Source organism: Benincasa hispida, chromosome 7, assembly GCF_009727055.1.
Source record: "Benincasa hispida cultivar B227 chromosome 7, ASM972705v1, whole genome shotgun sequence".
Taxonomy (NCBI): domain Eukaryota; kingdom Viridiplantae; phylum Streptophyta; class Magnoliopsida; order Cucurbitales; family Cucurbitaceae; genus Benincasa; species Benincasa hispida.
Genome location: NC_052355.1, coordinates 1,941,239 through 1,968,068, shown reverse-complemented (window position 1 = coordinate 1,968,068; position 26,830 = coordinate 1,941,239). Strand labels below are relative to the sequence as shown.

Below are 26,830 nucleotides of genomic sequence, written 5' to 3'. Positions count from 1 at the left end.
ATGGTAGACTTGTTGAGTTGGCGATCTGACCATTCTCACCCATACAAATCAAAAGATCGCCTTCATGTGCAGGAGTTCATAACTCACTTAGGATTCAGGACATGTCACCTATGGTCATCTTGGTCAAATGTAAGTCTCTATTATGAACAACGTTATACAATGAGACTAGTCATTTTTTAGTCCAATCTTATACAAACTTCTTTGTATAGAATACCTCCACTCACATGTCTTTACATGAATGATCGGGATTAGATCATTTATAGCACTTTACAACAATTGTAACATCTACAAAGTGGGTCATATTCGTAGTGTCGCCAGAAAAAGGTACCCAACCTTCTCCATCTACTACAGACCATTTGATATTTAAACATGATTTACCTGTATGTCTTTACATACATGTTTAAGGTACAGATGATAACCTTAGATGTTAGTTTATTGATTTATGAGTTAATGCTACTAAATATTGAATAAAACATCACATATTTTATTAAATAAATAAAATGTTTGTATATTACGATTATAAACTCCAGAACCTATGAGATTTAAGGCATCAACCCCAACAACTCCATTTTCAATCCCACGTGGAGATGATAACGAAAGAAAATCATAGTTTTTGCTTTGTTCTGATTGGATGTCGTATTTTTTTCTTTAATTGTTTCTTCCAATTTCATGGCATCTAAGTGGATTTAGGTATCGAGCACCCATGAAAAATAATTATTGCCATTAATCTTAAGGGCTGCGAATTCTAATTTCGTAAGGCTTGTCATGGCAACACTATTACAAAACATTGTATATATTAGAAATTTAATATATACTAAATATGCTAAATTTTAAAATTTTAATTTATTAATTATAATAAAGAGAAAAAATCGACCTACTTTTAAGACCTACATTCAACGAGGAAAGCGATAGGAGCTCATCCTGATAATGTGTTGTGAAATTGAGGAGCACGAGTACAACGGGAACATTATAAATAAGAGTTAGATGCCCATAGTGTCCAAAATATCATTTTTCCATTACAATATAGGAAATTTGTATTGAATAATACAAATGGGAAAAACATCTGATTATATATACCACATTTTTAATATTTGCTATTATAGCAAACATTGACTGGTAAACCTTTCCTTTTTTCGGAATTCCAAATTTACCCTCTCTTTCCCTTTATTAACTTTCCTTTTTCACGTTCATGACCTCCTTTGAACATTGCCGTTCGTGACCTTCCTCTTCTTTCACAGTGAAATATCTATCGTCTCCATGAAATCAGATCAATGAAGCTTCGTGATACTTTTTGCTTTCCTTTTTGTCATTCTTTCCTTTTTGTCGTTCTTTCCTTTTTCTTTCTCGGTGAAATATCGATGAATCAGTCTCCATGAAATCCCATTCGTGAAGCTCCGTGATACTTCGATGTCATCATCGTGGCCATAATTGTAGGAAATGCAAATTTCTACCAGTTGTTTAATGAAGAAACTTGATTTGTAATTGATGTTTGTAATGAAGAAGCTTATTTTGTAATTGATGTTTGTCATCAATTTATCAATGATAGTGAGACAGCTGATGTTTTTCACCAATTTGTCAATTAGATTGTAGTTGTTGTTTGTTGTCATCAATTTAACCATTAGATAGTGAGACAATTTGTTATTGATGTTTGTCATAAATATATTAAAGACCTTGTTACTAATGTTTTGTTAGTGGAACAGACTTTGTTGTTGATATATCCATTCTTTAGTCAATATGATGCTTTTATTTATGAAGCTTTCGTTTTCCTTTAGCCACAACAATTGAAAGAAATGATATCAAGCTATCTGTAATAGCTTCTGTCAGCAATTAATACAATGAAGTGATAGATTCTATCACTGACAGTAGATAAGCATTTTTGTAGAAGATCCATCAATGATAGATTCTATCACTGATAGAATCGCCAACCAAATGCTACATGATCGTATAGCATTACTGATACCATACTATCGATAGAAGCTGTGCAGCTTGTGTTTAAACAAGTTTGTAAAAGGAAGTTTCTTAAAAAGAGCTCTGGATTGTGAGTTATGAATTTTTAAAGTTGTACCAGGGAATTGGTGCATAAACAGACAGCTGCTTGTGAAGAACAAGCAAGCAGTTCATCATGGAGAATTACAGTGGGATTTTGTAAGGAGGATATCACTCTCGGGGGAAATCTCGCTAGGAATTGAGGTGAGTATCACTAAGAATTTCACAGGAAAAACTTGGTATCGCTCTAGAGGGTATCGCTGGTGTCGTTCTAGAGGATCTCGCTAGTGTCACTCTAGAGGATCTCACTAGTGTCGCTTGTGGGGATCTGTTATTCTTCAGTAAATGTAATGTCTTGATTGCATGCATGTATTTATGTAATCTTTGTAGAACCTTAAGGGAGGTTTGCTGTTTGTATATATTACTAGTGTTTTAACATGTTGGTATTTAGATTAAAAGTCTTGGGTGGTGGGTGCTGGCAGGAGGGGCTAGTAACTACCACGGTCATATCCTTTTCCAGAATAAAAGGGTAATCTGGTAAGGGATGTGACACTATACGATCGCCTACCCAATGTTAGACAATCGCCTACTAAATGCTACACGATCGTGTACCAAATTCTACACGATCGTTGTGCTCGGCTAAACGATCGCTTAGCTCTGCTACACGATCACTGAGTAACAAAATACTATACGAAGTTGCAACTATATCAATCACATTTATGAATCAGTCACATTTATACTATACGATCGCCCTCTTTTCCCTCCAACCAAACAACCTCTAAAATAAATTGAAAGTTGCAACTATATCAATCACATTTATGAAGGATTCATATTGATTCAATATAACTATCATTGATCTTGTAAAATAACAATGTAATTTTCAAAATCATAACAATCACTGTATATTGTCAAAATAATTTCCAAACTATTGTCAAACAAAAGTCTATTGTCAATAAACAAGTATATCTATTGTCAATCAAAGTTGTGATATTTTAAGATCAAAGCTTAGAGTATCGTCATTCCACCTTGGAGACTACCTTGTAGCTTTGTTTGGAGACACCTTGGTAGACACATTTGGAGAGACCTTCTTTTTGTCTTTCTTTTGTTTCTTTGCGTTCTCCAAAATTTTCTTGGTTGGTTTTGCTTTTTTTTTTTTTGTCTCTTGTTGTCCTCTATATTTTCGATAACAACCTTTGGTCGATATTTTTTTGGACTCTTTTTAAGAGTCTTTTCAATCACCTGAAATCATGGAATCAAATATAACATGACATCAATGTGCTATCAATATCAGTCAAGTAAATAAAGCTTCCTATTATTTATACTATCACTGATAACAAACTATCAATGATAGCGTGTTATCATTGATAGTTGGTTATCAATGATTTTAGATATCACTGATAGCATGCTAATGTTATAATTAAGATCATCAATCAATCAATACTTACATTCTTTTTGGTCATATCTTCTTTATCTTTTTCTTCTTGATCTTCCTCTTCATCTTCAGGATCATCATGCAATCATCAAATCACAGTACAGGGAACTAAATTAGCATCAATGATAGCATCCATCAGTGATAGTTTGTTGATAGAAAAATCCATCAACAAACTATTAATGAACTGTCAACATATTCCCTAAAGCATCAATGATAACTTCTATCCTAAAAACAAACATGTGGAACCATTACATTCATATCATTGATAGCAATAATAGTGATAGATATTTTTCCTATGAATAAACAATCATCAAATCACAGTACAGGGAACTAAATTAGCATTAAGGATAGCATCCATCAATCATATTTTGTTGATAGATAAATCCATCAACAAACTATCAATGAACTGTCCACATATTTCCTAAAGCATCAGTGATAACTTCAGTTAAACAACATTAAATAACTAAATTAGCATAATATTCACTGAAACATCAGCAAATCACAACGAAACACAGTACTAATCTTCACATAATTAGCAATCATACACAGTCAACAATAAACTATCTATATATTCCTCGAAAAACTAGCAAATTACAATAAACATTACAAATAATATTCACATAATCAACATTTTGATGACTATTAGTCTATGATGACTACGCTGTGATGACTACACTATGACCAAAATGCATAATAAAAAAGCTGGAGAATGCATGTAGCCCTAATTTGAAATAACTATTTATCTTCTTATATAAATTGTCAATGGAAGAAAAACAAAGCCCTACGTTTTCGAATTCTTGCTATCAGTGATGAAGAGATAATAAAGGAAAAAGAAGAAACGAATAAGAACAACGTACCTTTTGAAGTTTGGAGCAAAATCAATGGGGAAGAAGACGGCACTGTCGGAGCGGAAGAAGACAGCATTGTCGAAATCAAAAGGTTGAAATTCGGAAGGAGACGGCACTGTCGAAGCTCGAAAGGGTTGGAAGCGTTTTCACGTTTTTTGGAAGAAGATGAAGGGTCGAAATGAAATTTATAATTAATAAAATAGTCCTTTACATTGTGGCCAAACGGTTTTATATGGGCCCATGTCCATTTTAGCATTTTCCGGGCTAAATCTTTAATATAAAAAATCTATATTTACAAATACTTTTATCTTACTACATAAACTCTAATATTTATTGTAAAATAAATATTCATGCAACTTCCCTTAATATTTATAATAATTTTGTGTTTATTTATTTGGGGAAGAGAAATCGTAGAGAAAAGGCGTTGGATAAGAAAGTGCGCAGGAACTATAAATTGGCTCCCATCTCCTTCCTGCGCAAATTAGGGCTCTGCTCCTTTCACTTTCACATCTTCGTGGCGCCATCCATACCTTTAAATCGCGGTAAAATTATTCTCTCTCTCTCTCTCTCTTTCTCTGTTTCTGTATATATAATTTTCTGCATCCCAATTTGTTCCTACTCTCTATTCTTAAACATGAAATCAAAGGAATCTGTGTGCCCCTTTGATTCTTTTGAAAATTGACACCTGACCCAGTTGCCAATTGTTCCTGCTCATTCTTTTTTCGTTTTTTTTTTTGGGATGAAAAGTAGACGTGTAGGCCTTGTTCTTGTTGAAAATTTGTGCCAATTCGATTATGATCTCGGCACTTGAAGGGTTTAGTTCATTTGGTCAATTCTGGTTGTTACCTGAATAAATGATATAACAGTGTTGCAAGGAAAATACTTTTGTTTTTGAAAATCCATTACCAACTGTTTGTTCAGTATATTTGAGCTCTGGGAGGGCATTTCACAGGCTGTTTGATCACATTTTTGTTTTTCTTTTCAGTTTTTAAAAACAGAAGTATTTGGTAGTAGCATTTCTCGTTTGTCAGAAACGTTTTAAAAATTTGTTAACATTTTAGAAACAATAAAATCAAGTTTCTTTTTTTTTCTTCTTCTTGTTCTTGCATTATTTTATCCTCTTTTTTACTTATAAAAGACACAATAAGTAACTAAAAATAAATAACCATACAAATTTTGGGTATTTTAATTTTTTAAAGAATAACTTTCATGAGTTCAAAGAACAAGAGACAAGAAGTGATCACCATACCTCTTTCTATTTATTTTTTCAATATAAAAGAAAGAGCAAAAGACAAGAAACAGTTACTAAAGTTCTATTTTTCTTTATTTAAAAAGAGTAAATGGAAACAAGAAATAATAAACGGGATTTGAGAAGCAAGAAATGAGAATGTTACCAAATGGGTTCTTAATGACTTAGACATGTTCTTCTTGGGATTGAATTGAAAATGTTTGTACTTGAAATCTTTAATTTCTCATTTGGCATGGTTTTATTGCTTCCTGAAAATGGAGGAGGAAGAAACTGCTTCAGATTCTTAAGATAAAAATGAAGAGTGCTGAATCTTTTGAACTTTTCATTTTATGGATTAGTTTTGCCCCATTCTCATTCTCGTTTGTTGGTTTCTAATGCTCAAGCCAGGATATTAAATTGAACTCGAGAAGTTAAATGAGATATGATGTCTGAAGAGACTGGACCATTGTTGGTCGTGTATGATGATCCCTCTGACCAACAGTCCTTGTCTTTAGATGAAACTGGCAGCACGGAGGAGTCACCTGATGAAACCAGGCTGTCCCTGGATTCAAGTAATGATGCAACTCCATATATAGGGCAAAGGTTTCCTACTCATGACTCTGCTTATGATTTTTATAGTGAATTTGCAAAGAGATGTGGCTTCTCGATCCGTAGACACCGAACAGAGGGAAAAGATGGGATCGGGAAAGGCCTTACGAGGCGCTATTTTGTTTGCCATCGTGCTGGAAACACACCTATTAAGACACCAAATGAAAATAAGCCTCAAAGAAATAGAAAATCCTCTCGGTGTGGATGTCAAGCATATATGAGGATAAGCAAAACAATGGAACTAGGACCACCAGAGTGGCGTGTCACTGGTTTTGCAAACCACCATAATCATGAACTATTAGAACCTAACCAAGTCCGTTTTCTTCCAGCATATCGAACAATTTCTGAGATAGATAAGGGTCGAATTCTTATGTATGCCAAATCCGGAATTTCTGTGCCGCAAATGATGAGGCTCATGGAGCTAGAGAAAGGTGTGGAGCCAGGATATTTGCCATTCACTGAGAAGGATGTAAGAAATCTACTTCAATCATTTAGAAAATTAGATCATGAAGAAGAGAGCATTGACTTATTGCGGATGTGCAGAAACATTAAGGAGAAAGATCCGAATTTCAAATTCGAGTATGTGATCGATTCAAACAACAGGTTAGAGAACATTGCCTGGTCATATGCATCATCCATTCAGGCCTATGAGACATTTGGTGATGCGGTGGTCTTCGATACCACACATCGATTGACTGCATTTGACATGCCACTTGGGATATGGGTTGGAATTAATAACTATGGTTTGCCTTGCTTCTTAAGTTGTGTACTTCTTCGGGAGGAGAATTTGAGATCATTTACATGGGCTTTGAAGGTACTAAACTTTCAATATTATTCCTTTGTCAATCAGTGTATCACATTAAGTATGTAACTTTTTTTGGTAATTATAATATTACTTATCCTTGTATTCAACTCTAGAAAATAAAACAAGTATTCTCAGTGGTAACATAATTAGTAGAAGATTGCAAGTATTTGATTGTTTGATTTAAATTTGAATAGTTAGGCGAGAAAATGGATGAACAGCCTATCAGTACTGGGACTTCAATGATGTATACAAAAGTCATCTTTATCAATTTTAAGACTAGGTTTTCAATCTTACATTACATTTTCTTAAATTAATTACAATTAGAAGTTTTGAGGAATCTGAAATTGGCAACATCTGCTTTCCCTTCTTTTTTCATGTTAGTCAACTTGCAAGCTCTCAGGTTTCATCTACTATTGTGAATTAGTGAAGTTAAAATCCATGTCATGGCCATTTTTAATATCAAATTTCCTTCATTCATTATGGCTGAGGGGTGGACATGACATCTATTTAAATAGTTCATCACTCTCAATTATTTTATTTGTTTGTTTCTTCACTATGAAAGGCATTCATGGGGTTCATGAATGGGAAGGCTCCACAGACAATATTAACTGACCAGAATGTGTGTCTCAAAGATGCAATAGCGATGGAACTGCCAACTACTAAGCATGCACTTTGCATTTGGATGATTGTGGCGAAGTTTCCATCATGGTTTAATGCTATTCTTGGAGAACGTTACAATGAATGGAAAAGTGAATTCTGTCGACTGTATAATCTAGAGTCAGTTGAAGATTTTGAAATAGGGTGGAGGGACATGGTGAATTCATTTGGTCTACATACTAATAGGCACATAGCCAACTTGTACAGTTTGCGTTCTCTTTGGGCATTACCATTCTTGAGAAGCCATTTCTTTGCTGGAATGGCAACTATTGGCCAATCAAAAGCAATCAATGCTTTTATTCAGCGATTTTTGAGTGCACAGAATCGACTTGCTCAGTTTATTGAACAGGTATGCCGATTTATCTTACCTTTTCCATTGCATTAGATATATCTGACCTATTATGACAAAATTTATCCAGTGCAGTTTTGGAATTCATAACTGTTTGTTTGATAATGCATCTCTTTCATCTCCTCTATCTGATTAAATTGTAGGGCCAAGTTAGCATATAATGAGCGATGTTAGGTCAATGCAGGCAATTATTCTTGATGTTGGTTTTTAGTGCTATTATTATTTTCATATCATAGGATTTGAACATTGCTCTCATGTATTATGAACAAATATTGAGTCTATCCTTGGGTATGCTTAGATCTACCGAGTTTCGAAATACTTTTTTTTAGGGTGAGTCTTTCAAACACTAAAAAACCATAGGAGAAACGTTAAGTAGATATAATGAAGATTTTTTTCTTCTTTTTTGTTTTGGTCCTTAAGCAAACCTACCGATGTAAAATGAGACATAATTACACAAAAAACTGTGCAATCATAGTCAAAGTTCTCTTGTGTTATATATATTCACTGAAAAACGGGGCTATGGGAACCTACCCTTGTTTGGATATATTAATAACCCACCTCACTTATCTTGAAGGAAGGTTTCACGGTCCAAGACCAGCTGTATGGAACAAAAGTTTAAGAATACAACGGCATAAAAAAACCAAGCCGAAAAACAAAGGGAGGCAAACTGAAGAAAAGTGTGTGTGTGTGTTTTTTTTATTTATTTATTATTATTTATAAGAAATAAGGAATATATTAGAAAGGTGAAGATGACCACAAAAGAGCAACTTAGCGCGAGGTATAGAAAACCCCCACCTAGCAAGCTTATGAATAAGGACTTTCCATTCGTTTAGGATTTAATAGAATGACTGTTATTATTAAAGAATTTAGGATTGTTTGAAACCCACCAAAAGAAGCAGTATGTTTCACACTGTTACAAAATGAATCAAAAGGTAAAAACATGTCTTCCAAAACCCGTCTGGTTTCTCTCTTCAGATGTGTCAAAGAAGAAGCTAGCTGCACAATTCCAAGTAAGCTTGGCTTTTTCTCTGAGATTCCACCCACCTAAAGCTTCAGTCATCATCCACTCATCTATTTTGTTTGCAAGTTTGGACCCTAACTTCATTCAATTCCAAAATCCAACTCTTTTAGGTCATAGAGCAATGCAAGAAAAGATGGTTTACGTCCTTATCCTCTTTGAAGCAGAAAACACAAACCGAAGGATACTAGTCCCACTGAGGGATTTTTCTTTGCATTGCAGATTATTCATTTCCATTGTATTAAGACTTACAACTTCACCGTTGTAGGGATCCAATACATCTAGATCAAGTCAAACTCTAGGGGGTGGTTAAACTTCATAAAGGCTGACTTGTAGGTAAATCCCCCCGAATCTTCAAGTTCAGTAGATATTGAGGTAAGATGAACGATGACTGAACTGTGAGAAGTTATAATCTGGACTGATGCCAAATTCTGCACAACCTTGAGGGAGGCCACCCCTAGGAACAGCAGTATGGATGAAATATCAAGAGAATTTCGGTTCAATCTAGAGTCGCTAAATCAGATTTAAAAACTAGCCAAGAATTTGATTGCTTGGTGTTGTGTGATTCATGTATATTTCATATGACCTTGATTTTGATAGTTTCTCGTTTGGGTTTTGCTCGTGCTGCTGATATTACGTTCATCCAACCACTGGATCTCACTAAAACCTAAAGAAATTCAGTTTACTTCATGTAAGAATGGTTTTATTGTTAGAATGTAAGGATAATTATTCATAAAATCACGTTTTGTGCATCAGGTAGCTGTTGTTGTGGATTTTAAAGATCAAGCTGGAGAACAACAAACAATGCAACAAAATCTTCAAAATATCAGCCTCAAAACAGGGGCCCCAATGGAATCGCATGCTGCCACCATCCTCACTCCTTTCGCCTTCTCGAAGCTCCAAGAACAACTCGTGTTGGCAGCCCATTATGCATCATTTCAAATGGATGATGGCTTTCTTGTGAGACATCATACAAAAGCTGATGGAGGTCGGAAGGTGTATTGGGTTCCTCGCGAAGGCATCGTAAGTTGTAGCTGCCACCAGTTTGAGTTCTCAGGAATTCTTTGCCGCCATGCTCTTCGAGTCCTATCGACTGGGAACTGTTTCCAGATACCCGATAGCTATCTTCCCGTACGATGGAGAAGGATAAGCATGCCCTCAACAAAGCTCCTTCCAAGTACTACAAATGATCATGCTGAAAGGATTCAGTTATTGCAGAGCATGGTGACAAATCTTGTTACTGAATCTTCCAAGTCCCGGGAGAGGCTCGATATTGCAACCGAGCAAGTGTCTATCCTCTTATCCCGTGTGAGGGAACATCCCACATCATTGCCAGGTTCAAGGGATGTTTCTACCATACACAGGAACTTGTAACTTATGTCGATCTGGTTCGGGAGAGAGAATTAGGTGAAAGAGTCAGTTTGAAGGCCAATGAGGTTAGTTTCATGTTCATTAATTTTAGGCGCATGATATTTATAGGAAGAGGTGTTGTGCCATAAATGTTTACCTGAGAAGGATTATATTACCTTCTCCACAATTCTGCAATGTAAAGTAATTGATGTAACTTGTAAGCTTGCTCTCCTGTGTACGCATTTCCTTCAGTTCTAATCCTTAATTTACAAATTTGCCTCAGTTTTTCATTCGGTTATGAACTATGTGTGAGGGTTAGGTTGTGTTTGGAATACTTTTTTACGTGTTTAATTTAAAAAATAAGTCATTTTGAAAAAATCTCAATGTTTCAATGTCTTGCAACTACTGAAAATGGATTTTTAAAAAGTAAGTTTATAATATAAATTGGTTTAGGATAAACACTCGAAATAATTTTTTAGGAAAAAAAGGTTAATCTCTCTTTAATTTGTATAATTCTCAAAAGAACGAAAATGCCTCAAAAGTTGCATCACTTCCACTATGTTATTGGCTATCATGGCCCTCTGTTGGCCAACTTCGATAGCCATCATCACTAACGGCCAACTTCGATGACCAGCATCACTAGCGGCCAACTCCGATGACCACCACTGCCAACGACCAGCTTCGGCTATCACTTCCACCAACTCTAATAAATGTGACGAGCATTATTTTAAATTATTAGTTTATAGTATTTTATAGTCATCATTTATAGTAAATTGACATCAATAAAAATAATTTTAGTATATAACAAGCTAAAGAAATTTATATATAAAACACTTTTGAAAAGAAGTTGCAAAAAATATGAGTGTTTTATTTTATGTAGTTTTTATCAAAAGTGTTTAAATAAAAAAGAATTTTGGGAAACATTCTTTTTTAAAAAAAAAAATCAATCCAAATAAACAATTAATTAGATTTGAAATGATGAGAAATGTGTTCTAATGCACGTGTTGAACTTAGGGATTGAATCTTGAATACTTACAACTTCAGAACTCTTTCATTTTCTCTTCATGTTTTCAATTGGGTTTCAAGAAGGTTTTTATAGTGGTTAGAAAGGGTGTGACTAAAACTAAGCGCATGCATAATAGACACAAATTAAAAAAAAAAAAATGTGGAAAAGAAGCCGTCGAAAGGGCATCCCAAATGACAACCAGACCCTTGAAGGCTACTGAAAATGATATTGAAAGACCTCTTGCCAGAGTATCTTCGAAATTGTTTACCTATACTTCTCATTTGGAAGATTTGGCCAGTTCCAAAGAGATTGAATTTTCATATTCGGCTACGAGGGCTTTTTCGAGAAAGAACTCTTCGAGTCGAACTACTTATCTACCGAATCTTAAAGAAATTAGAATTGTTGTATAGTAAAAGTAATGGCCCCAACACGATATGAAATCTTTGCTTTCTCATAACTTGTATTGTAGTCCTAGTCTTGTCCTCCAAGGTTGAAGAGTAGAGGCAAACTCGAGAAACAGATAATTGGAAAATAGCTAAAAGTTGTTTTTTTAAAACATAATATTTAGATATTCAACATTATTTCCAAACTCGTTTTGAAATGGGGAATTGGATCATATAACACGTTCTTAGTTTTCATTTTGAAAAATAGGCAAATAAAAAAAAACATTAGAAAAATAGCACTCACACGCCAACTCATGTTCTCAATACATCAAGAATGACCGCAAAATTAAGATCTTCCAAATGTATCTTTGATTTTTTGTTTTCTTTAATTAAAATCTTTGTATCCAAATATCCATGTTCATATATTTCAAATACATATTCAAATCTAAAATATGTTATCTATCTATAATTTTAAATTTCAATATAACGCTGAAGATCATATCAACCTAGCGATAGGGCCAGCGGGCAGGGGATGAAGCGAGAGATAAAAGGTGAGTAATTAGTTAATAAGAACAAAAAAGAAAAAAATAAATTAATTAAGAAGGCTTCGTTGAGCCCTTCTAAAAACATAAAGATTTGGTCATAAAAGGCATTAGCAAAGATTTGGTCATAAAAGGCATACACTATGCTAAGCGAGACTTGGTTTGTAAATAAAAAATTAAAAAAAAATACAAAAATTTACGTGAAAAACTTCAAACGGAACAAAAATCACACCTTATATTACCTTATACTTATAGGAGATTGTTGTATGTCTAGAAGAATCTAACAGTTGTCGTCTTCATTCTATTGATGTTTTTTCCACAAGTGATATAATTGTTGGTACCTTCTTTAGTTGGCTAAACTAAATTAGGCAATTTAACTAACCGAAGTTAATGGGTCCATCAATTTATAAATAACTCGACTTCAATAGTAAACACTTTTGAACTTGCACATTTGTCGAATAACTCTATTTTTCCATTTCTTTTATACTTTTCACATTTACCAAATAACTCCTACTTTCTTAACCTACTTTTCATAATTATCAAGAAATTTAATCTTACAATTCTACACCCTAAATGTAAACTTAGTAACTCTAACATATTGACCTAGACTTATTAACCCAATTTATCGGGTCAAACGTTCCCTTTTAAGTGTCCAATATTTAATAAAAAAATCATCGGAAGAGTGGTATTCACCTCGGCCGATCTAAGTTTTTAGGTACTCTTCGTGGTTAAACAATAGATTGAAGATGAGTTTGATAAAATGAAAATCCAAAAGGTCACTACAAAGTTGCGAGAGAGATGTACAGAAATTACAACCAACGAAACTAATTGTGTGAATTAAGATGGAAGAGAAAAATGATCCAAAGATTCTTCGGCCAAGGTCTCACCATCTCCTTCAATTAATTTTCCCTCACTCACACATTTTTCTCTCTTTTACTATCAATTCTTCTAGAAAGATTGGTTGTGCATGAAAAATATTATCATAATTTTAAGAACAAAAATTTTTGTTTATATTTAGTTTATGAAATTAAGCAAGACGATCTTATATAATTTCAATAGATTAATTAATTAAATAATAAATATTATTCAATTGATAAAAAAATTAATTAATTAAAAATCAATAATAATTTTAATTATAAATATTTAAAAATGGAGTAATTTATAATTAAAATCAACCAATCAATATATTTAATGAATGACATTTAATTATAATCTAATACCTAATCATTTTTAATTAATTAAGCTGAACATTAGTAATTTTAATTTTAATGAATACAAAATATTATATAAAAAGTGAAAAAATAGATTAAAAATATGATATGTCAATACAAAATATAAGGAGACACTACCACAAGGAGCCTTTAGTATTCTCAGAGTGAGAACCCATGAGTGGTGGGCTCTGACCATTTTGGTTTGGAGGGTTTATTTGAGTTTGGGGAAGGAAGAAGATTGAAGAACATAACGATTCTGCAAATTTCTATCGTATAGACAATCTGTCCAATCGTGTAGTATTTCACATAAGTTTTATATTAGGAAGAATAGAAATTAATTTCTTTTATTCCTTTTTCCATAAAACCAATTAACCACCACAAACGTGGTTGGAGAGAAAATAGGAATTTATTATTCAAAATAATAAAAATAATATAAATAAATATGATAACTAACTTATCATATCTTATTTATATTAAACTATATGTTATATCATATATAACACATAACCTATAGTTTTAATATTGTATCATTTACAATATAAATTATAGTTTTTTTTTCTATTTTATGACATTTAATATAAATCATATTTATATTAAATTTGATTTATATTAAATTTAACAACTATGAATCATATTCATAGAAAATATATATAAATCACATTCAAATATTTATTTCCTCCAAATAAAGTGTAATGTTTAAAATACATTATAACAATTATATCATATATAATTGAATCGATTTAATTATATCATACATAATTAAATTCTCTCTTCCTAATTTGAACAATTCAAATTGACCCAAAAACTTATTCTCAACTCTTTTAAGCTACCAAGGCGACCTTATGGACCTGTAGCTTGAAGCTCTAACGGTACGTGAATAATTAATTAAACTCTTTGATTACATTATCCACCATTCGTTTACTGTCGGGCACTCCACTAAAGACCGACAGTTGCACTCTTCGCACTATAGATATATTTTTGTATCCATTGGATATAACCAATCAATAGTACCATGATCCTTCACAAATTACTCGTAAGTATAGCTAGGCCAAATTATCATTTTTCCCCTGTAGTTACATCTAACTCCTTAAGTACTATTGATTCCTCTAATGAACAATAAGTCATAGTCTTACCATGACTAAATCCCTCTCGGACCAGGAGAGGGTGTGGCGCCACATTGTTCAAGACTTGGAATCAGCCTTTAAAGGAGAAATTTATCTACTTACCCCTGCTTCGGGGGAGAAGTGAATTTCATCTTGTGTAGTTGTGTTCTCAGCTCCCCAATCAGATGAATACTCAAAATGGTAGGCTTGTTGAGTCGGCGATCTGACCACTCTCACTCATACAAATCAAAGGACCGCTCTTATAAGTAGAAGTTCACAACTCACTTAGGATTAAGATCATGTTACCTATAGTCATCCTAGTGAAATGAAAGTCCCTATTATAAATGGTGTTATATAATGAGACTAAACATTCGTGGTCCGGCCATATACAAACTCCTTTGTATAGAATATATCCGCTTGCATGTCTAATACATGAATGATAAGGATTGGATCATTTGTAACACTTTACAACAATTGTAATACCTACAAAGCAGGTCATACTCGTAGTGTCTCCAAGATAAGGTACCCAGCCTTATCCATATACTACAGACCATTTAGGTTATCACTTAAACATAATCCACCTGTATGTCTCCACATACATGTTTAAGTTACGATAACCTTGGATGTTAGTTTATTGGTTTTTGGTTAATGCAACTAAATTATCACATATTTTATAGACAAAGTGAATAAAATATCATATATTATTAATCACATAAAAGTTTGTTCATACAACGTTTACAAACTATAAGGCCCTACAAGATTTAGGACATCAACCCCAATACATTCATGCGCCTAATGAACAAAGTTTTTCTTCCTTTCCTCAATAAATTTTTTGTTCTTTATTTTGATGACATACGATTTTTAATAAGACTATTCAGGAGCACTTGAACCATTTACACACTATTATTTCTACTTTATCCTAAAATCAATTCTACTTAAACATTATAAAAAAAAAAAAAAAAAAAAAAAAAAAAAAAGTGTGTCCTTTTGGTTCATGAAATTTCTTTTCTAGGATTTATAATAGGAAAGAACGAAATCAAAGTTGATCCAAAGAAGGTAGAAGTCATTTCTAGTTGGCCAACCCCATCAACAATTAAACAAATCCAATCTTTCATAGATCTAGCATCCTTCTATAGGAAATTCATTAAAAAAACTTAGCAATGTGACAACTCCCTTAACAGATTGCTTATGCAAAAACAACTTCAAATGTGGCACAAAACAGGCATATAGTTTTAAGGAAATCAAACACCTCTTAAGCCATAGTCCTCTACTCAAACTCCCCGACTTTACCAAACCTTTTCAAGTGGCAGTCAACGCATGTGGCATAGGAATAGGAGCAGATTTATCCCAAAATGGTCGCCCTATTGAATATTTTAGTGAAAAACTTAGTCCTTCCAAATAAAATTGGAGCACATATGAACAAGAATTATATGCTCTCGTGAGAGCTCTCAAACAATGGGAGCATTATTTAATTTATAAGGAATTTATTTTACTTACTGACCATTTTTCTTTGAAGTATCTTCAATCTCAGAACCAAATCAGCAGGATACATGCTAGATGGCTCTCGTTTCTACAAAGGTTTGACTTTGTTATCTACCATCAAGCTGGTAAAGACAACAAAGCAGCAGATGCATTAAGTAGAAAGGGAGAACTATTAATTATCCTAGCTGGTGAGGTTACTGTTTTTCACCATATCCCTAATCTATATCCAACTGACCCTCACTTTCAATAGATTTGGTACAAATGCTCTAATAATATTACCTCCGATGACTTCCACATTTTTGATAATTTTCTGTTAAAAAATGACCGCTTGTATATCCCTAGTACTTCATTTCGAGAATCTCTAATAATAGATCTCCATTCTGGAGGCCTAGCTGGTCACTTTAGTATTTCTAAAACGATTTACCTTCTTTCAACTTAATTCTTTTGGCCCCAATTAAAACATGATGTACAAAACTTTGTGAAAAGATGTTTTGTTTGCCAAACTGCCAAAGGAACATCGACTAATGTCGATCTCTACACACCTTTACCCACTCCAACTTCTATATGGGAGGATTTGTTGTTGGGTTGTATGTCCTAAAACTTGTAGTTAGTAATGTTAAACATATTCTATTATTGACGTTTATTCAATAAAACTGTTATTGAATATGTGAATTGCACTTGTAAAGTCTAAATCCAATAAAATAAAGATCCATAACTATTATATGAATACATGAACTTTATGTGGAGATATAATAGTGGATCAAGTTCAGTAAATAGCCAAAATAGTCTATAGTATACGAATAAGGCTGGGTATCTTATTCTGGTAACACTATCGAATGCGGCCCACTCTGTAGTTGTTATAATTTGTTGTAAAATGCTACAAACGAAGTGATCCTGATTCGTTCATGTATTGACATGAGGAGTGGGGGTGTCCTATGCAATGAGTTTGCATAAGATCGGACCAAGAATTAAGTCACTCTTACTTTATAACGTTGTTTACTGTTTAAGACTGACTATTTCAAAACGATGACCTAGGTAACGTGACCTTAATCCTGAGCTAACTATGAACTCCTATTTATTTGAGATTACACTTAGATTTGCATGGGTGAGGGTTGGCTTAACAGCACCGACTCAATAAGCCTCCCATTTCAAGGGTAAAACCGGGCAGATAGCTAGAGACATAGGATGCAAGACGGAATTCACTCCTACCCTCTTTTAGGGATAGTAAAGAGGTCGTTCCCTTAAGTGCTGACTCTGGGTCTTGAACAAGGGGTCCCATCCTTTCATTGGCCTGAGAGGGACTCAGTTTAGTGATTGGATCACAAATCAATTGTTCATTAGAGGATCATTGGGACTTAAGGAGCAAGATATAATCTCGAGGGTAAAACAGCTTTTGACCTAGTCGTTATTACGAATAACTTGTGAAGGGTTGACTTATTTATCATGGTTATATCAAATGAACACATAATATATCTACAGTGAAGGGAGTGTAACTACAGGCTATAGTGGACAGCCTTATTAGTTAACGAATATTGATTAATTAGGTTAAAGAGTTTGAACGGATAGTCTCGGATCATTGGAGTCCATGATCTGTAGGTCCATCGGGTCTCCTTGCTAGCTCAATACAGACAAAATTGAAGAACTAGGTGAAGTGAGAATTTGAAATGTTCAAATTCGGCCTTAAGAAAAAATTGTATTTTATATGAGATATAATTTACAATTAATAATTAATTTATTAATTATTTTTTAAAGTATTCTTGAACATTAGGATGAAAGTATTTGTTAAAATTGATTAATATGATTAATCAAAGTTAGGTGTCAAAAATAATTTAATATGTGATATTAAATTTATTTTTAAATATTTTCTAAATTATGAAAATAAGTTTTCATAAAAGTTTGTTTTATTTATATTAAAATTAGTTAGTGGGAAAATCCAATTGTTGGATTTTCCCACTAATTAAGTGAACTTTGAAGTGGCACTTCCCAAGCTTGACACCTAAAGATTACATGCTAGTGGAGTTTGAGGTGGAAGACATGCAAGATAGGATTTTGCATGTAATTTGTCTTCAAATAATTTTGTTTTTCAAATGTGTGAAAAACTAATGCTTCTTTGACCTTTGACTTAAACTCTTCAATCAAAATCTCTTTACTCTCCTTTTACTAAAGTGAAATTCCCTTGTTTTCACTAATAAAACGGTCCCACAACCATGTTCTTCAACCCAAGAATAGCGAGAATTTTTTGTTGGTGGTGTCGATCGAGCTCGGGAGAGGAAGATTGCGGTGGATTCTACAACGGTTGTAATTTCTAACCCTTTATGCATACTTATTCTTGTTTTATGTAATTAGAACGTTATCGATCCTTGCTTTCGTTGTGCATGCTTCTCTTTATTTTCTACCATTTGCTTATGGACTTTGTCCTTGGACTACCAACAACTCAAATGGGACATGATTTTGTAATGGTAGTTGTAGATAGGTTCAGTAAAATGAGTCACTTTATACCGTGTAAAAAATCTCATGATGTTGTATACATAGCTAACCTATTTTTCAGGGATATATTCAACTTCATGGCATCCCAAAAACTATCGTTTAAGATAGGATGTAAAATTTCTTAGTCATTTTTGGAAAACACTTTGGCGAAAGTTCCATACTTCCCTTTAATACGACAATACCAGTCACTCTTAAACAAATAGTCAAATTAAGGTTATTAATCAAACTTTGGGCAATTTAATACACTACCTATATGGAGAACATCCAAAACAATGGGATCTAGTGCTTGCACAAGCTGAATTTTCCTTCAACTTTATGAAGAACAGATCTACAGGGAAGTGTCCATTTGAAATTGTATATGCTAAATATCCCTCTTTAATTGTTGATCTCGCTCAACTTCCTTATTATGTTGATCTTAACAGCGATGTTGAAGAGATGGCTGACAAGATTGTCCAATTCCATCAAGAAGTACAAGCAAACATCGAGAAAGTAAACATTTCATACAAAAAGGAAGCTGACACATATTGACGACTCCAACAATTTCAAATAGGGGATTTGGTTATGGTTCATCTTCAAAAAAACAGATTCCCAGTTAGCACCTATAATAAACAAAAATATAGAAAGCTCGGTCCTTTCAAATTCCTTCGAGCTTAGGGTTTTAATGCCTATCGTTTGAAATTGCCTCCAGATTTACACATCAATCCAGGGTTCAATGATGTGTGGAAAATGGAGAGTAAATATGCGTACATCTTATGTTATACGTTGATCTCCATGCGTTGATGATCATGCGTTGAACTGAAGAATATGCATTAATCGTGTATGCGATGATCATTCATTCCTATCACAAGTTTTCTTACTCTCTCTTCAAGTATAACGAGATCGCAAGTTTCTCGGGGTGGTCCGAGGTCAAACTCAGGGACTTGTAACTAAATGTTGTGAAGTAATGTGCTTGCGGCGATGAATAAAAGAATAATGAAGTTAAAAGACTATGCGCTACTTCTACTTCTAACTAAACAGATTAAGCAATGGAAGTATGACTATGAGAATTGGTAGAGACACGACAACTGTTAACGCGTAATAAGATGCATGGAAAAATAGAAAAAATGGTGGAGGGTATAAATTCACCACATCATTAAGCTTGATCTCAAGGGTAATCCCAGCTATTAAAGAATAGGTATGTGATCATGCTATACATAAATATATGCATGTGATGCATATGCGAAACAGTCGATAGAACGTATTTCTAAGTTTCTATTTTTGCTTACGCGCACATAAGACAAGATGACCGCATACCATCATTCCTATTTCTAAGGCGCACGCGATGTGTAAATAGCAGATTGAACTTATGTCTAAGTTTCTACTCTTGCTTATGCGATCTAATCCGACTCTCTCAAGCCTAGATTCTAATATGACTCTCTCAAGCCTAGATTCTATCTTTAGACTACACTCTCGCGTACATCCAAAGGGTGAATGATGCAAACATAAGACAAGATGATCACATAGGCATGGTTGTGTTGAACATAAGATTATTCCTATCTCTAGGAACACTGTTTACTTTGCTTAGTGAGTTCCACTATTTACCCTCTCGGACAGTTAGTCGCCGTTGATCAGCTCATAGACAAGCATTGAGACCGCTCATAGACAAGCGTTGCAATAGCCTCACACTAAGCAAAGAGGAGTAATTCACTATACTCACGCAACGCACACCTCTCGGTGGTTTGCTACATGCTTCATATGTCTATGCCGCATGATTGAGTATGCGATAACTCTTGTATTCTTTACTTAGTTCGTTGCAATGAAAGTAAGGGATGATAAAGAAGAAGTTAATGATGATGGAGCCGAAGGAAATGAAGAGATGCATTGATTACAAAATGTATTAATGTCTTAAGCCAAAATATAGTACAATACAAAGTAGGCAATCTCTTGCTTCCATCAGATGTATATCAAGGGCGTCAGTGGTGCCATGGATGGGCGGTGGAGTAGTCTCTCTCGAGATCTATCTCTGGAAAAACTTTGGTCGTCACTCGGAATAGGTTGAAGGAATAAAGAACTCTCAAAGAATGTCTTCTCACGCTCTCATTTGTGATCATAAGGATCTGCCTTAAGGCAGAAGCTCGAATGCCTTGAATTTGGGCTCTAAGGCTCTATTTATAAAGCTCAATCGCCGACAGCATTAATGGTCGTGCTCTGAATCTCTGCCACTAATGGTGCGATGGTCCTGCTCTGAATCTCTGCCACTAACGGCGCGGTAGGTGAAATGTCAACATCATCTTTTTTATACTCCCAGGGTGTATGTTCATGCTTGGTTTTCGAAGTACCATCACATTCTACCTACCTTGCGATCACCTTTCTATCATGGTTATTACTTTGTAGCCACAATCTCCATACGATGAACGCATGCGATCAATAACTGCAACATCCATGCGATGAACGCATGCGATCAATAGCCGCAACATCCATGCGATGAATGTATGCGAGCACCTTTGCAATGGTCTGGGATTCACCGCATGCGACCGATTCCTGCGATAACTACAAAAATAGACATTTTGACGTAGAATACGCATAATATTAGGTTAGCAGAGATTTTCCATGCTGATCGACGCAAGCTCATTTTTCACATGAATTCTTAGTATAATCACTACATATTTTACTTGTTAGCCCTCATTATTCTAAATAGAAGGCTACAATAACTTGTATTTCTACCAGCTATCATTCAACGTATCAGACTTGCATCCTTACCATGCACCAAATGACTTTCACTTGGCAACTTAAAACGATAGTGGATATGATGATAGTGTTAAGTGGGTGTCAATCTAGTTGAGATATCCGGGTGCAATTACCGATCCTTTAATAATTCTTTTAGATTCTTTTTATTTAGGCAAGACAACTCGAGGACGAGTTTTCTGTAAGGGGGGAGGAATATGATGTATCAGTTATAAGAATGTTTAGTTAGTTAGTTAATTTTTAAGTATTGTAACTAATAGACCTTAACCAACTACCTTTTATTTGTAGGTAGTCTTTGTAAAACAGTTTGTTTTTAACCCATGCCTATAAAGAATAGGTTGGGTCAGTATTTTGGACATAATAAAATCATTTGAGAGTTTTTTCTAGGTTTTACACCACTAGGTCTCCTTGTAACTCGAGCATTACGCTCTTTTCATTTTATCAATGAAAAGTTTGTTTTCGTTATATATATTAAAATATATATATATATATATATATATATTATTTACCATTTCAACACCAACACTTTTGAATTGGAAAGGCCTTACTATCATGAAGAGAGAGAAAAACTAGAGAGAAGTTTGTTATTTATACCCTAAACTTTATTGAAAATCTTTTCTTGCAATATTGAGAGAAGGGACAAATCAATTAAAGATTAGTATATATTCGTATCATCTACACCATTTGCCCAATATTCATTCTTTAGAAAAGTAGATCGAATCATATAATCAAAATAAGGGTTAGTGATAGGGGTGTTTATGGGTTGGGTTGGATTGGGTTGAAAGACATTTTAGACCCACCTCAATTGTTCAGGTTGTAAATTTCTTCAACCCAAATAACTCTTATTAAAAAATGAACCCAACTCAACCCAACCATGAAATATTTAGGTTAGGTTTGTTTGGGTTAATCGGGTCTTATTTAAAATTTTGTTTAAAAAGGTGTAAAAATCTAATTTAATTATTTTCATATATTGAATTAAGATTAACAACTCAATTTCAATTTATATAGTGAAAATTTTCTTTCTAAAGTGCAATGAAACTATTTTTAGGAGTTGTTAAAGAATAAATTATTCAAAAAAATATATTGGAATTAAATAAAATTAAAATCAATATATGTATAAATAATTGTGTTATAAGTAACAAAAAAATATTTTTTAAAGTTAATAATAAATTTGGGTTGGTTCGGGTTGGTTTGGGTTATATTAGGTGAACCCATAAATCAACCCAATTCATAAAATTATCATTTATTTGAACCCAACCCAACCCAAATGAGTTGATAACCCTACCCAAATCGCACAGATTGGGATGGGTTGATCTATTTTTTCGGGTCATAGGGTTTTTTTAATACCTCTAGTTAGTGATATATAATTAAATTTATCATTACCATTAGTTTAAGCTTTTAGATCAATTAGTGATTTAAGATGTATCAGAACAGGTTGCTTCAAAATATCTTGAGTTTAAACCTTTGCAATGTTATTTCCTTTTGCTTCTGCAATCCAAATGAATCGAAATGCTAATGAGAAAAACATTCAAATTTGATTGACACAAATAGGTTGAATTAGTAATATATATATATATATACATATATATATATATCTTCTATGTTCTATGCATAGAAATAATACAAAATACTTTAAAATTCGATAGGAGGGACAAGTCTCAAACATACACCACTCCTTATCCTCTCACAAATTTAGTCGCACTCAACTGAAGTTCATGCTACCAAGCAAAAATTTGTAAGTATTTACTTGTCGGAATGTACTCCAAGAGTTACTTATGAATTCTGAAAAGGAGTTTTGTACCAGTGTGGACAAATTTTGACACAAAAAGTCAATAAAGAGTCCGAAAAAGACAAATTTTGGATTTCTACTTGTTGGAAGGTGTTCCAAATCTAAATTTAGACAAAGTTTGATTGAAAATGTATTTATAAACTCTGGAATTTATGAGATAGGACGATAAAATTTACATAAATCCAAAAACTAAACAAATATGCTTGACCCTTAAGTCAAATACGATCTATTGTATTTAATCCAACCATTAACATATTGATTATCAAATGTTTATAAGAATAGTTCTTATACCAATCTTGTTTTTTCAAATAAAAAATAAAATGGTGCCCTACAACATAATAACAGACAGAAAACATATAACTTATAAATTATAAGCCAATGTTGGCATCTTGGAAGAAAATGAGAGCAACTAAAGTTGTAGAATTTCAACTTATTAGCCTCATAACTAGTGCTAGTGTTTATTCTAAAGGCATTGGACAATTTTTCAACGTCATTCCAATGGCACAATAAAGATATTTTAGATGAATTACCCATACTATATCCCGAAGAATAGGAATTTTTTTTTAGAGAAACATAACTTTTATTAAAAAAAAAAAAATTAAAGAATACACGAGCATACAAAAAAAGACCAACTACTAAGAAGCTCCTTTTTCTGTTGGTTTGACCCATCCCTCCCCTACGAAGCCCTCTAATTTTTTCCTTGATGTGGAAGGATATTTTTTTCTTTTGGAAGAAACCGAACTTTCTTTTAAAAAATGAAAGAATATTGAATACAAGGGCAAACTAAAAAATAGGGCTCCAAAACTAACTACAAAAAGGACTCCAATCCAAAAGAACGAGACTGATATCAATGCTGCTGATGTTTGGTGTCTGGAAAGTTCAGAAGAAACCTGAAGGATGATGACATTGTTGAATGGGCTGCTCTCACCCACACCTTATTCCTTCAATCCATCTTACACAGAAGGAGGATATTTGGGTCTGGAAATTGGATAGCGGTGCCTTATTTTCTGTCAAATCTCTTATTTCTCACCTTGAACAAGGCACTGAATCTCCTATGAAAAAACCTCTTCATCTCTTTATGGAAATTTCCATGGCCTAAAAGAGTTGAATTCCATTTATGGGAGATGATCCATTCATGCTTAAATACTATGAGGCTCCAAATCTCACCATCATGGTACTGCATTTTCAAAAAGAGTGAAGAAACACAGAATAATATCTTCTTTTTTTTCCTGGTGTAAAAACTATCAACCATTTCAGACTTTCAGCTTGATTTTCCTTGTATCTAATTGGAAAACCATTTTGTAACCCCTTCTTTGGGCTCCCCTTTAGACATTTCATACATCAATGAAATTGTTTCTTATCCAAAAAAAAGATATTATAATTACAAAACGTTCTAATGACCTCACCAACTCCCAAATCTCCTCTCTAGGCTTCTGCACATCTCTAAAAATATGAATACTATGTTCCAACCAAATACCCCATAAAATAGCAAAGAAACTAGCTTGCCATAAAACAGAACCCTGTAGTCGGAAAGGGGAGCTCAAAACTACCTCTAACAAAGAACAATCATCCCTATTCTGAGCTCTACTTATTCCAAAACAACTCTGTCATTCATCCCATAGGAAGTTCGTGAACTGGCACTTTCACTTATTTTGTGATTTCACCACTTCAATAAATTCCTCGTCTCTATTTTGTTGTTTGAAATTTTAAGTTTCCATAATATTTTAACAGCCAAAATAGAGAAATTTCTGCTCCTTAAACTTTCAAATGTATAAATTAAACCCTCAAACTGTAATAAATGGAAAAAATACCTTAAAACTCTCGTGGATGTGAAAAGTAAATTCATTTTACTCAATATTTCTCTTATATTTCTTTTTTTTCCCTCTAATTTTTCTACGTACCTTCCATCTCTGCTCCCTTAGTCATTCCATTCCTTCAGTTATCGTACCTTCAAAATACATAGTCCATTAGCATCATTTTAGTGGGATACTTTTAATGTAAGCGACTAGTTTGAAATGAGAAATTTATAACATTTTTTGGCATGATGAGAGTGCTAAGGATATGTTAACCTAGTTGAGATATTTTTGTGCATCTACTGAAACCCCTCTTGCCTCGTATATATTGTTTAAAAAAAATAGAAAAATTTGTGGCATTTCTTTTCAAGTAACATGTCTCATTTGTTTATAATATTCTTCAAATAAATTACAGGATTAATAGGTTAACTTTAAGGGTGTGTTTGGTGCGTGATAAAAGTAGAGAGTTGTTGAGTTGAGTTGTTGTTGAGTTGAGTTGGTAATTATTATCTAGAGAGTTAAATTATCTGGGGAGTTAAATTGTCTGTGTTTGTTTGCAAAGTTGAGTTGATAATTATTGTTTGTTTGTTGTGCAGAGTTGGATTGAGTTGAATTAGGGATCTGATGCAGTTTTTTGTTAATGAGATTAGTTCTATTTTTTTCTGTTTGTTTTTTATTTCATTATTTTATTTTTTAGTTTTATGTTTTGCTATTGTTGATTAATTTTCAAATATACACGGATTTTCTCAAATCATTTATGACATAAACTGGACAATCTCAATTTTTTTCTCAATTTGTAGAACATAATAGATTATTTTCATATATTCTTTTCAAAAACTGTAATAATTCTAGTTCTCTTCAATCGGTTAAACATACCAACAAAATATATTTCATATTGCTGCTCAATTAATTGATATATTGTATATTGTATGTATATATATTGAATGTATGTATATATATTAAAGGTAGTTATCCCAATTACTAATTGGTATATTACATATATATATATATATTGAATCTTGCTAACTTAACTTTATTATTTCACATATCATACAGTTTATTTTTATATAATATGGATAGTATATTTAGAATTAAAATTGTACATAAGATAATTACCTTTCATTTGATTATGATGATGAGAACATGATGTAGTACAGTAACATTTTTCATAAGATCACAAAAATAATATGAACCGACCGAACATATGGCAATTTCCAAAAAAAATTCACAAAATATATGTTCTTTTCGATACTTATAATATCCATGTCATAATACAAACACAAAAATGTATGAAAAAGTTATCATTCTTTTCGACATGACAGTTCATTGTCCATTTGCTGTTATCCAAAAGAACTATAAACAAAATACAAGGGTGTGGTCAGTCTACATGTTTCTTCCTAGTAGACGGAGACAGTACCTCTTCCGTGAGTGTTCTGGTACTGCAAGGAAGCAAAGGTTTGACGATCTAGGCAAATCCAAAGGTTTGACGATAAAAAAAAATCAGATCTGGATCCAAACGACAAAGATGAGGGAAGAGAGAAAGAAATGAAAATAGAATCCAAAGGTTTAACGAAAAAAAAAAAGAATCAAATCTGGATCCAAACGATAAAGACAAGGGAAGCGAGAAAGAAATGAAGATAGAATCCAAAGGTTTGACGATAAAAAAAAAAATAAAACAGATCTGGATCCAAACGACAAAGATGGGGAAGAGAGAAATAAATGAAAATATATTAATTTTTAGGGTTAGTTTTGAGGGGATAAAAAAGGGGAGTTTTGAGTGGGTAAAAAAGGGGTTTAATAACCCATAGGTTTTCTTGATGGGCTTAACAAACATGAGTAATAAATGCCCACTCAATCCAAGAACTCATACTCATTTATCAAATACCTCTTAAAAGATGATTTTTCAGGCATCGTTAAACCTCTTGATGAAGGGTAGAGAGAGAAATCAAAGAAAAAAAATACAAAAAGAAATATAGAGTAAAATGGATTTTATTTTCATATCTATGAGAGTTTGAGGTTTGATTTATA

General features: G+C 33.3%; 1 protein-coding gene across 2 annotated transcripts; it reads left to right on the top strand.

Annotated features, from left to right (window-relative positions):
• Window positions 1-4,668: 4,668 nt before the first annotated feature.
• Window positions 4,669-10,591, top strand: LOC120082111 (protein FAR1-RELATED SEQUENCE 11). Of its 2 annotated transcripts, none has more exons than XM_039037342.1 (4): window positions 4,669-4,808; window positions 5,903-6,917; window positions 7,471-7,914; window positions 9,689-10,591. In XM_039037342.1, the coding sequence occupies exons 2-4, from the start codon at window positions 5,937-5,939 to the stop codon at window positions 10,304-10,306; spliced, it is 2,043 nt and encodes a 680-aa protein (XP_038893270.1). In that variant the 5' UTR covers window positions 4,669-4,808; window positions 5,903-5,936; the 3' UTR covers window positions 10,307-10,591. The 2 variants fall into 2 exon arrangements, with proteins under 2 accessions (XP_038893270.1, XP_038893271.1); XM_039037343.1 differs by having other exon boundaries at window positions 5,899-6,917.
• The last annotated feature ends 16,239 nt before the right edge of the window (window positions 10,592-26,830 follow it).